At 41.0% G+C, this 11,470-nt stretch overlaps 1 protein-coding gene across 2 annotated transcripts in view; it reads left to right on the forward strand.

Moving 5' to 3' along the window:
• The window catches only part of ARFGEF2 (ADP ribosylation factor guanine nucleotide exchange factor 2), a 94,344-nt gene that overhangs the window by 30,265 nt on the left and 52,609 nt on the right, over positions 1 to 11,470 (forward strand). For both annotated transcript variants that reach the window (XM_021714395.1, XM_008061932.2), the window contains exons 14-20: positions 1,997 to 2,081; positions 2,178 to 2,349; positions 2,951 to 3,102; positions 4,626 to 4,754; positions 6,092 to 6,250; positions 8,085 to 8,232; positions 9,540 to 9,639. In XM_021714395.1, the coding sequence (XP_021570070.1) occupies positions 1,997 to 2,081; positions 2,178 to 2,349; positions 2,951 to 3,102; positions 4,626 to 4,754; positions 6,092 to 6,250; positions 8,085 to 8,232; positions 9,540 to 9,639 (945 nt within the window). The remainder of the gene's footprint in view (positions 1 to 1,996; positions 2,082 to 2,177; positions 2,350 to 2,950; positions 3,103 to 4,625; positions 4,755 to 6,091; positions 6,251 to 8,084; positions 8,233 to 9,539; positions 9,640 to 11,470) is intronic.

Raw genomic sequence — 11,470 nt, forward strand, 5'->3', positions numbered from 1 at the left:
TTTTTTTTTTTTTTTTTTTTTGCTTCAGCCTCACGTATGATGAGGCATATATCCACATATTTTTGTCTTTTTCTTCTTGCCTAAGGCAGAAAAGTCAGTCTTTACTAACATATTGTTTAGAACACCATAAATATTTTCCTTTGTATTTATACTGTTAAATGGTATAATGAAGGCTGAGTGTGGTGGCTCACATCTGTAATCTCAGCACTTTGGAAGGCCAAGACAGGAGGATTGCTTGAGGCCAGGAGTTTAACACCAGCCTAGACAACACAGCAAGACCTGTCTCTACCAAAAAAAAAAAAAATTAGCTGGGTGTGATGGCACATGCCTATAGTCCCATGTATTCAGGAGACTGAGGCGGAAGGATCTCCTGAATACAGGAAGACAAGACTGCAGTGAACCATGATTGTGCCAGTGTACTCCGGCCTGGGCAACAAGACTGAAACCCTGATACAGCAATCCCACTACTGGATATCTACCCTAAGAAACAGAGGTCATTATATAAAAAAGACACCTGCTCCATTGCAGCACAGTTCACAATTACAGAGATGTGGAGTCAACCTAAATGCCCATCTACCAGTAGATAATGAAAATGTCGTCTATATATACTATAGTATATATAGACTATGCAGCTATATAAAAGAATGAAATCATGTCCTTTGCAGAAACATGAATGGAGCTGGAGATCATCATCCTAAGTAAACTGACTCAGAAACAGAAAACCAGATACTGCATGTTCTCACTCATATGTGGGACTAAATGGTCAAAGATGGAAATAATAGATACTGGGACACCAATAAAGGGGAGGGGAGGAGGAGTTAGGTTTCAGAAACTACCTATGGGGCACAATGTTCACTATCTGGTGAATGGGCCCCCCGAGACCCAATCCCCACCACTACACAATATGTCTATATGGCTGGGCACGGGGGCTTAGCCTGTAATCCCAGCACTTTGGGAGGCTGAGGCGAGAGGATTGTCTGAGCCTCGGGGCCCGAGATCAGCCTGGGCAACTTGATGAGACCTCGTCTCTACAAGGTCTATCACAAGAACTAGCCAGGCGTGGTGGCGTGCATCTACTGGAAGGCTGAGGCGGAATGATCGTCTAAGCCCAGCAGGTCTAGGCTGCAGTGTCCATGAGTGTGCCATTGCACTCCAGCCTGGGCAACAAGGGTGAGACTCCAACTAAAAAAAAAAAAAAATGTCCATGTAACCAATATGCATGTATACCTCCTGAATCTAGAATAAAAAGCTTAAAAATACATATGTGTATAAAATAATGAATAATATAAACTGTAAATAACTAAGCAGCAGTTCCAGTCATCTTTCTCTCTGGTGCCAGCATGTTGCATGGCGCAGGGATAGGACCAGAGAGAGGCATGTGAGGCACTAGTGTCGGCTGTGGTGAGGGACTTACTCTTAGGGTTGGCATCAAATGTGAGGATCTCCTGACATCTTGTGCTCACTTGTTGCACTTGGCCCTGGATGCTCCTTTCAGGTCTTTTTAAAAATTGGACTTGTGGTTGGGCTCAGTGACTTAAGCCTGTAATCCAAGTACCTTGGGAGGCCAAGGTGAGGGGATTATCTGAGCCCACGGGTTCAAGAACAGCCTGGGTACCTTAGCGAGACCTCATCTCTACAGTATATCCAAAAAAGTACCTGGGCATGGTAGCATGTGCCTGTAGTTCTGGTTACTTGGAAGGCTGAGGCAGAAGGATCACCTGAGCCCAGTAGATTGATGCTGGGGTGGCCATGAGTATGCCACTGTACTCTAGTCTGAGCAACAGAGTGGGACTTCAGCTAAAAAAAAAAAAAAAAAAAAAAAAGAAAGGACTTGCAGCTGCTTTATTGAAATAAGCCTAAAATCTGACACATATTGCATGAAACCACTTACCTTAACTGGAATCAGAGGATCAGTGAACTAGATCCCTATTAATTAGCCTTGCACCTTCCAAACCTCGTTGCCATGAATGTTGATATTCGAAATCTTTTCTTCCAGACAAACTCTGTTTGCTAGTGCCGATACTGCCTATGTCCTGGCATATTCAATTATTATGCTCACTACAGACTTGCACAGTCCTCAGGTAAAAGATTTTAATGTGTACATTGTAGTAGCTAAATAAGTAGCTTTATTTGAGTAATTGGATGTTTTTTATGGTTTTTGTTTTTTAAAATTTCAGGTAAAAAATAAAATGACAAAAGAGCAATATATTAAAATGAATCGGGGAATTAATGATAGTAAAGATCTACCAGAAGAATATCTTTCAAGCATCTATGAAGAGATAGAAGGCAAGAAGATTGCAATGAAAGAAACAAAGGAGCATACAATTGCAACCAAATCCACTAAGCAGAGTAAGGTCTACTGGCAAATGATTTCCATTCTAAGTTTTGAGTGTATCAGAATGCATGATTAAGTACTAATTTGCATATCTAGATATCAATAGGAAATTTGATTAATTATTATGATTATGTTGGGTTTTTTTCATAATATCACTACCTTGCTAGATTTGTGACTAGGAACAAGAGGGAGTTTAAAATAAGTAATCTGAGAGCTAAATTACCCAAAAAAGGTGTTCTTTAGAATTTTGCTTTAATTCCAGTGGTGACTGTGCCCAGGTTGGTTAGAATTCTGTTAGTTAAGGCCCCTATGCAACTGTCAGTTTCTCTAAGAGGCAGCAGAGTGCAGTGGTCTAGAGCAGAGGCTTTCAAGCCACACCATCTTGGATCAAGTCCCAGCTCTCCTACTTATTAGCTTTATGACCCTGGGCAAGTGAGTTAACCTCTCTGCCTCACTTTTCCCACCTGTAAAATGGTAATAATGTTTGTAGCAGATGCATGAGGTGGTGGGAAGACTTGGGAGGTAATCACTGTGCTTCCTTTAGAATAGCGCCTGGCCTATCACAAGCACTTGGTAAGTGTTAACTGTGCGTACCATGCTCTTACTTCCTTACAGATGTAGCTAGTGAAAAGCAGCGACGGCTCCTGTATAATTTGGAGATGGAGCAGATGGCTAAAACAGCCAAAGCTCTGATGGAAGCCGTTAGCCACGCCAAAGCCCCGTTTACAAGTGCTACTCACTTGGATCACGTCCGGCCAATGTTCAAAGTGAGTTTCTGAGAAGTTAGAGCACCTGTGGCTAAGCCTGATTCTGGAGTTGGCCAGCTGGAAGCTCACTGGTGAGGTTACAGTGGTAAAGAGATGGAGGAGAGGAAAGGACATGTCTGGATGCTTCTGTCTGAATGGTAACTCAAGCAAGTCCTTCCTGCACATCCTTTTGGATGATGCTGGGGAAGTGCCAGCACCAGCTGTGGACTCTGCCAGCAGAGTGGCTGGGTTTGAGTCCTGGCTTTGCCACTTGGTAGCTGTATTACCTTGGTCAGGTTATTTAACCTCTCCCTCTGTTCATTATCTGTAAAACCGGGCCAAATACAGGATTGCTATGAGAACTGGGGACGTTGAGTGAATTAATAATTATTCAGGCAAAAGATAAAAGGACAGTTGTATTGGGATATTATCCCAGTGGCCTTAGGGTTAGTATAGTAGATGAGATTAGATGGAAGAAAAAGACAGTAGCCTGAGGGCTCTCTATTTTTAAAATGTCTAGAAAAGATATATATTCTATATATATAGCACATCATTTTTCTTTAATTTTTTTTTAAGAGATGAAGTCTTGCTAGATTGCCCAGGCTGCATTTAGGCTTAAGTGATCCTCTCACCTCAGCCTTCTGTGTAGCTGGGATTACAAGTGCCTGCCACCATACCTGGCTTCTCTAATGTTTTTATGTTTTAATGTTGTTGTTGAGTTGTGGTCTCACTTTGTCACCCAGGCTGGAGTGCAGTGACGCAATCACAGCTTACTGCATCCTCAACCTCCTAGGCTCAGGCAATCCTTCTGCCTCAACCTCCCAGGTAGCTACAGGAATACAGGTGCATGCCACCATGCCCGGCTAATTTTTATTTTATTTTTATTTTTGTGGAGACAGGTCTCAGTGTGTTACCCGGGCTGGTCTCAAACTCCTGGACTAAAGCAATCCTTTAGCCTCAGCCTCCCAAATTGCTCAGATTACAGGTGTGAGCTACCACTTCTAAACCTCGAATATGTTTTTATAGTAATTGTCAGTGTCCTGTTAAGTGATCAATTTTAGAATTTTGTGACCTTTTATTTCCAAGGAATTTCAATAAAGGTGGAAGAAAAGTAAAGTCTAAGTATTTTAAATTAGAGATCTTTCAGTAAACTAAGTTATAGAACATAAATCGCTTTTGGGTTTTATTTTGTATGCCAGCCTCTGATTGATAACGACTACTTGGTAAACTATGTAAAGAAGGACTATCAAGCCACCTATAGATTCATCAGGGAACGGAGTATTCTGAGATTTACTAGTGATGTCGTGGTGGCACACTAGCCATACATTGGCAGTTCTTTCTTTTGAAATATATGTTTAGTATGTAGCACATTTATAGCAATAGCTGTGACCATAGCTTAGGAGGAACTCTTTTATATTGTCAATAGATTGAAATCAAAATAGCAGTGAACTTGGCATCCTGGCTGTTCCTCTAACAGTGTAGTCTCTAAGTGCTTCTTCCATACCAGAACTCTGGATGTTACTGAAACCTTCCTGCCTTGATAGCTGGTGTGGACGCCACTGCTGGCAGCCTACAGCATTGGATTACAGAACTGTGATGACACTGAAGTGGCCTCCCTGTGTTTAGAAGGCATCCGATGTGCCATTCGAATTGCCTGTATCTTTGGAATGCAGGTGGGTGGAAGTCAGCAACACTCCAGAAATAGTGGTGTGTTGTGTTCTTCTAGACTTGGCAAGACTTAGAAACTGTAAAACATTTCCAGCTAATCAAGTCAAAGCAAACATTTTACTGATGCCCACTGAGAAGAAATCAGTAGCTTTGTACTAGTTGATTATTAGGGGGGGAAATAATTGGAGATTTGGATTCAAACTTTCTTTAAGTGTAGGTGGGATCCAAGCTACTTGATTGGACCTGGCAAAACAGTTTCCTATGCATCTGCCTAACTTGTCTGCTCTGGTACTTAAAAATATTGTATTTTCCTTTTAAGGTTCGAATCTATTACAATTTCCTGTGTTTCCAATTCTCCTCTGGGGAAACAAATAACTCAGTGCAATATAAATATGTCTGCAGACCTTTTGAATCTTGAAAAATTGAAGCAAACAAATTAAATATAACTCTTAAACTGTTATGAAATCAGGAGGTTGTCAATCCCATGCATCACTTTCTAAGTCATTAAGAAGTTACACCTATTTGTTCTGAAAAACTAAGTCTTCTGTTCCCATTTATTTTATCGTTAAACATTTTATTTTGTACCAACACTGCAGTCTTTGAAGTCAGGCAATCTGGGTTTTAAAACCTGGCTCTGCTGCTTCTCCAATCATGTGACATTGGTCCAGCTAACTTCTCCCTAAGACATCATTTATAAACTTGAAAATGTAGACTGCCGGGCTCGGTGGCTCAGCCTGTAATCCCGCGCCTTTGGGAGGCTGAGGTGAGTGGATTGCCTGAGCCCGCGGGTTCGAGACCCGCCTGGGCAGGCAAGACCTCATCTCTACAATAAATCAAAAAAAAAAATTAGCTGGGCATGGTAGAGCGTGCCTGTAGTTCCGGCTACTCGGAAGGCTGAGGCGGAAGGATCACCAGAGCCCAGCAGATCGAGGCTGTGGTGGCCAGGAGCGGCCACTGCACTCCAGTCTGGGCGACAGAGTGAGACTCCAGCTCAAAAAGAAAAGAAAATATAGACTTACCTTGCAGGATTGTTGCAGATATTAGAATGTATGTGACAATCTTAGCGTTCAACAGAGAGAATGGAACATAGGTCAGATAAGTTTGATTGAAGTCCATTGGAAAGGAGAGAGCTACTTCTCAGATGTGTCAGTTTGTAGTAAGCCACGATGGGATGTTCTGGTGGCAGGAGGACATCAGTATGGAATGAATGATGGGCATGTTAACGTGCAGAAAGCCTGACAGTCTGCACATGGAAGGTCTCAGAGAAGCCCAGGGCTCCTCCCTGCAGTGTGAAAATGATTTTGAGTCACGGTGTTCTCTTATCTCATGGGCTTCGGTACAGCTGGAACGAGACGCCTATGTGCAGGCTCTTGCTCGCTTCTCCCTGCTCACAGCCAGCTCCAGCATCACAGAAATGAAGCAGAAGAACATCGACACCATCAAGACCCTTATCACAGTGGCTCACACCGACGGCAACTACCTGGGGAATTCTTGGCATGAGGTATGTGTCTCTTTGAATTGCCTCTTATTCATTCCTTTTATCCCTTTTATTCAGTGCTAATCTCTTTTGGTTAGTTCCATTTTTCTTTTCTTTTTTTTTTTTGAGTTGGAGTCTCACTCTTTTGCCCAGGCTGGAATACAGTAGCACGCTCATGGCCACTGCAACCTCGACCTGCTGGGCTCAGAGGATCCTTCTGCCTCAGCCTTTCAAGTAGCTGGAACTACAAGAGGATTGCGTGAGGTAAAGACCAACCTGGGCAACATAGTGAGACCTTGTTTCTACAATAAATAATTTTTTTTTTAATCAATTGGGCAGGCATGGTGACACATGCCTGTAGTTCCAACTACTTGGAAGGCTGAGGTGGAAGGATCCTCAAAACCCAGCAGGTCAAGGCTGCGGTGACTGTGAGCAGGTTCACTCCAACCTGGCCAACAGAGTGAGACTCCAACTCAAAATAAAACAAAGAAAACAGTGCATTAATAGTTTACTGGTAATAATTTAGGAGTATGCTGTGTGAAGAAATCAGGGGATGGTTTTCTTTGATGAAATTAAGTCTATTTTTCAGTCAAGAGGAAGGCAATTTATAAGTAAAAGTACTTGTTGGTGCTCAGTGGTATAGGGGAGTTCTGTACTCTGTGGGTGGATTGTAAGGTCAGCAAGAAAGGCAGCACTCAGCTTTCATCCTAAGTTCATATGAAGTTTCCTTGGGCCTGGAGATCTGTGTGCTATTCCTTAATAAATTTTGCGTAGCTAGTGCTTCCTCGGGTAGAAGATGGGGCCAGTTTCTGTTTCTTCAGATAAGCTTCAGATAAGTTTGTGTGTGTACAGGTATGTGTACTCAAGCGTCAGAAGCACCTCAGGGCCAGGAGGTGCTTACCTCCCCTGCATGCTTACCCTAAGGCACTTATTATTTCTTCAGTTAACCAAGTAATAGTGCAACTCTTTCAAGTGCTAGGCACTCAGCAGTGAACAGGACAGAGCTACCACCCTTTTGGCACCTAAGGCAGAGAACAAATGGTATAATGTTTGTAAAGTGGTATGCACTAAGAAAAAAAAGTGTGATGGGGGTAATGATGGGAGATGTGGTCTCAGGGTAGTCAGGGAAGGTCTCTCTGAGGGGGATACTATTGTCTGAGCTGGAAATTGAAGGAGTGAGCCATGGGGAAGCAACATTCCAGGCATCATCAACAGCAAGTGAAAAGACCCTGGGGTGGGACCAGAGATGGCAAGCTATAAGGGACAATGTAGGCTGGGCATGGTGGCTCAAACCTGTAATCCCATCACTTTGGGAGGCCTAGGCAAGAGGATTGCCTGAGTTCAGGGGTTCGAGATCAGCTTGGACAACTTGGTGAGACCTTGTCTCTACAATAAATCAAAAAATGAGCTGGGCATGGTAGCACGTGCCCGTAGTACCAGCTACTTGGAAGGCTGAGGCAGAAGGAACACCTGTGCCAGCAGGTTGAGGCTGCAGTGGCCATAAGCGTGCTACTGCACCCCTGCGTGGGCAACAGAGTGAGACTCCAACTAAAAAAAAAAGAACAGGCTGGTCTGTTGTGTCTTAGGGGGAGTGTGGTGGAAAGGGATGTGGGAATGCTATGTCAGACTAAGTGGTGCGCTTACTGAGAGGCATGATGGGTAGAATCCCCTGCTCTAGTCAATACTTTTTCTCTCATTACTGAGCACTTACAAATCTGCATGAACCTCTGTATGGCCTAAACATCTCTATTTGCATAAATGTCTCCAATGTACCAACTTTTCTTTAATGACTAACTTAAGATGCCCCTTTTCAAACTGTAAAGTGGGAACTTATTTGTTCATGCCTTCTTTTCATTAGATCTTGAAATGCATCAGCCAGCTGGAGCTCGCTCAGCTGATAGGAACTGGTGTGAAGACCCGCTACTTGTCTGGGTCCGGGCGTGAAAGAGAAGGGAGCCTGAAGGGCCACACATTGGCAGGAGAAGAGTTCATGGGCCTTGGCCTTGGTAAGACACCAGGCCCCACGTGGGCTGTCACGGATTAGCTAATTTAAAGAGTGAAACCCCTCTTGTCTCATCAGACTGTCATGTAAATGATCTCTTCTTCATGTGCAGCAGACTGTACTTATGAATGAAGTGGACATGCTGCTTCAGCTCTCTTGTGATTACATTGTTGAGTAAAGTGTTTCATTTCACCAATATCAGCAGAGTGCATTACATTACTCTTGTCACTGTACCTATAACTCTACTGAGGAGAAAAGCTGTTTGCTTTAAAAAGGCTACAGCTCTAGTGCCCGATAATAGAGGGGCATGTGTGTGTCTCTAGGTTTTAAAGGATAGATTCAGCATTTTTTCCACATCCATTGGGGGACTTTTATTAAATAGTATTCTTATGCAAGTAGAATTATTTCTGGCTATATATTGGTTTGAGAGTAATATAATAACATAACATAATAACAGTAAATAACATGATAATAGCTACATAACATAACAGCATAATAATAATAGTAAATAGGGCAAGCAAATGTGCCAGGCTGCATTCTGAGCCCTTGGTTTATATGTTTTAATTCATTTCCTCCTCATAACCTAATGAGATAGGGACTATCTTCCTATTTTATTTTATTTTCTGAGTTGTAGTCTCACTCTGTCACCCAGGCTGGAGTGCAGTGGTGCACTCATAGCTGTCTCAGCCTCAACCTGCTGAGTTCAGGCGATCCTTCCACCTCAGCCTTCCAGGTTGCTGTAACTACAGGCGCACGCTACCATACCTGGCTAATTTTTTTTATTTATTGTAGAGATGAGATCTTGCCAAGTTGTCCAGGCTGGTCTCGAACCCCTGGACTCGGCAATCCCCTCACCTCAGCCTCCCAAAGTGCTGGGATTATAGGCGTGAGCCACCATGCCCAGCTAAAATGGGGGTTGTAATAGCACCCACTTCTCAGGGTGCTTGCGAAGTTTACTGGAATGAAATCCTGTAACATGCACCAAGCTTTCTTCAGGCCTGAGTAGTTACATGTTCTAGGAGCTCTGCATTAGTAGCAGTTGATTCTGATTTGTTCTCCTAAATGTAAAAGACCACAGAGAAAGGGAAGTGATTGGTACAAACAAGAGAACTTACAATAAGAATGTATGCCAAATGCTAAAATGTAAGTTTAGTTTTATTTTATCATCAGTGAGGATTCTTTTTTCTTTTTTTTGCCTGTGAAACCATTCTCATTCATGTCACTAGTCTCTACATATTGATGCATCTGGATATTTTGTTTGAAGTACTTGGCTGCATTTAAATACTACTGATTTTGTGCATCATGTTTCAGGTAACTTGGTGAGCGGTGGAGTTGATAAAAGGCAGATGGCCAGCTTCCAGGAATCGGTTGGTGAAACCAGTTCACAGAGTGTGGTCGTAGCTGTGGACAGGTAATGATCTGATTCTTCAGTGAGGCTGGACCACCTAGACTTTCATTATTTTTTCTATAGTTAATAGGCATAAATGATTCCTGATTTGTTTGACTGTTATAAACGTTGACAGCTCCAGATTACTTAAGCTTCATATTCATTTGAGTTTTTATCTTAAATTGCATTATGACCTTTTTTTAAAAAAGTCTTTAACATTATGACAAATTATGTAAAGAGTTTTTGCTTGTGCTAATATTTTAAATTACTTTGTTTCCTTAGTGGAAATTATATTTTTAAAAAACACATGAAGCATATAGTATTTAAAGTCGACCCATGAGTGAGAGTTGACTTAGTTGATAGTTTCCATTTCTTTTTTTTCTGAAAACCTTTTCATTATTTCTGTTTACTTGAAGGTTAACTTTTTAAAAATCCAGGAGAGATACAGATAGTCTTATTTAAATTATTCTAATTTCAGAGCATTTTTATCACTCCATAAAGAAGTACTTATTAGCAGTCAGTCCCCATCTCCTTCCTTTCCCCCATCCCTCAGTCCCTTTAATCAGTAATCTACTACCTATACAGGTTTGCCTGCTCTGGACATTGTTGAATTGTCTATTTTCCCCTTTAATTCTATCCTTTTTGTGCCTTACATATTTTAGGACTCTGTTAGATGCATATATGTTTATAATTACCATGCTTTATTAATGGATTAAGCCTTTTATCATTATACAATATTCTTTGTCTAGTAATGACTTTTTATTTCATCTGTTTTGTCAGATGTTAGTGTAGTCAGCCTAGCTCTCTTCTGGTCATTGTTTCCATCGTGTATCTTTATTCCTACCCCTTTATTTTCAGTCTCTTTGTGTCTTTGACTCTAAAGTGAGTCTCTTGTAGACACTGTATAATTAGATTGTTTATTTGATTCATTCTCCCAATCTCTTTTTTTTTTTAGAATATTTAGTGTTTTTGCTAGTAAGGTGGGATTTATGTCTTACTATTTTGCTACTTTTTAACATGTCTTTTTTTTAAACATCTTATTTTTTTGTCTTCCCTCTTCCTCTATTATTACTGCCTTCTTTATGTTAAATAGACATTTTCTAATGTATCACTTTACTTTTTGTTGTTTATTTTACTACGCTTTTTGCAGTTACTGTCATGCACCCCATAATGACATTTTAATCAACAACAGACCACATATACAACAGTGGTCCCATAAGAGTATAATACTGTATTTTTACTGGACATTTCTGTGTTTACATATGTGTTGATACACAAATACAATACCATTGTGTTACAGTTGCCTACAGTATTTCAATATAGTAATGTGTTGTACAGGTTTGTAGCCTAGGAGCTATATACCATATAGCCTGGGTGTGTAGAAGGTTATACCTTCTGGGTTTGTGTAGGTACACACTATGATTTTCACATGACAATAAAATCACTTAATGACACATTTCTCAGAACGTATACCATTGTTTAGCAATGCGTGGCTGTTGTCTTAGTGATTACCTTGAGGTTTGTGATTAATATCTTAACACTCTAGTTGAATTAATATCAACTTAATTTCAGTAGTATAAAAAAATTTGAGTCTAATACAGCTTTGTTTCCTTCCCCCTCATTTGTGCTTTTATCATCATGCAAATTGTATATTTACAGATATATAGCCATCAACACAGATTGATGATTTTTGCAGTTGTCTTTTCAATTACACAAGTTTTTAAGAATTACAAACAAAAAATGTATTGTCCTTTGTACTTTCCTTTATACTAATCTTTACCTGTACTCTGTTTCTTCATGTAGTTTTGAGCTATTGTCTGGTTTACTTTCATTTCTTTTTTTTTTTTTTTTGGGT

This window comes from Carlito syrichta, unplaced genomic scaffold (genome assembly GCF_000164805.1).
Source record: "Carlito syrichta isolate Samal-C Ts95f unplaced genomic scaffold, Tarsius_syrichta-2.0.1 Scaffold305642, whole genome shotgun sequence".
NCBI lineage: Eukaryota > Metazoa > Chordata > Mammalia > Primates > Tarsiidae > Carlito > Carlito syrichta.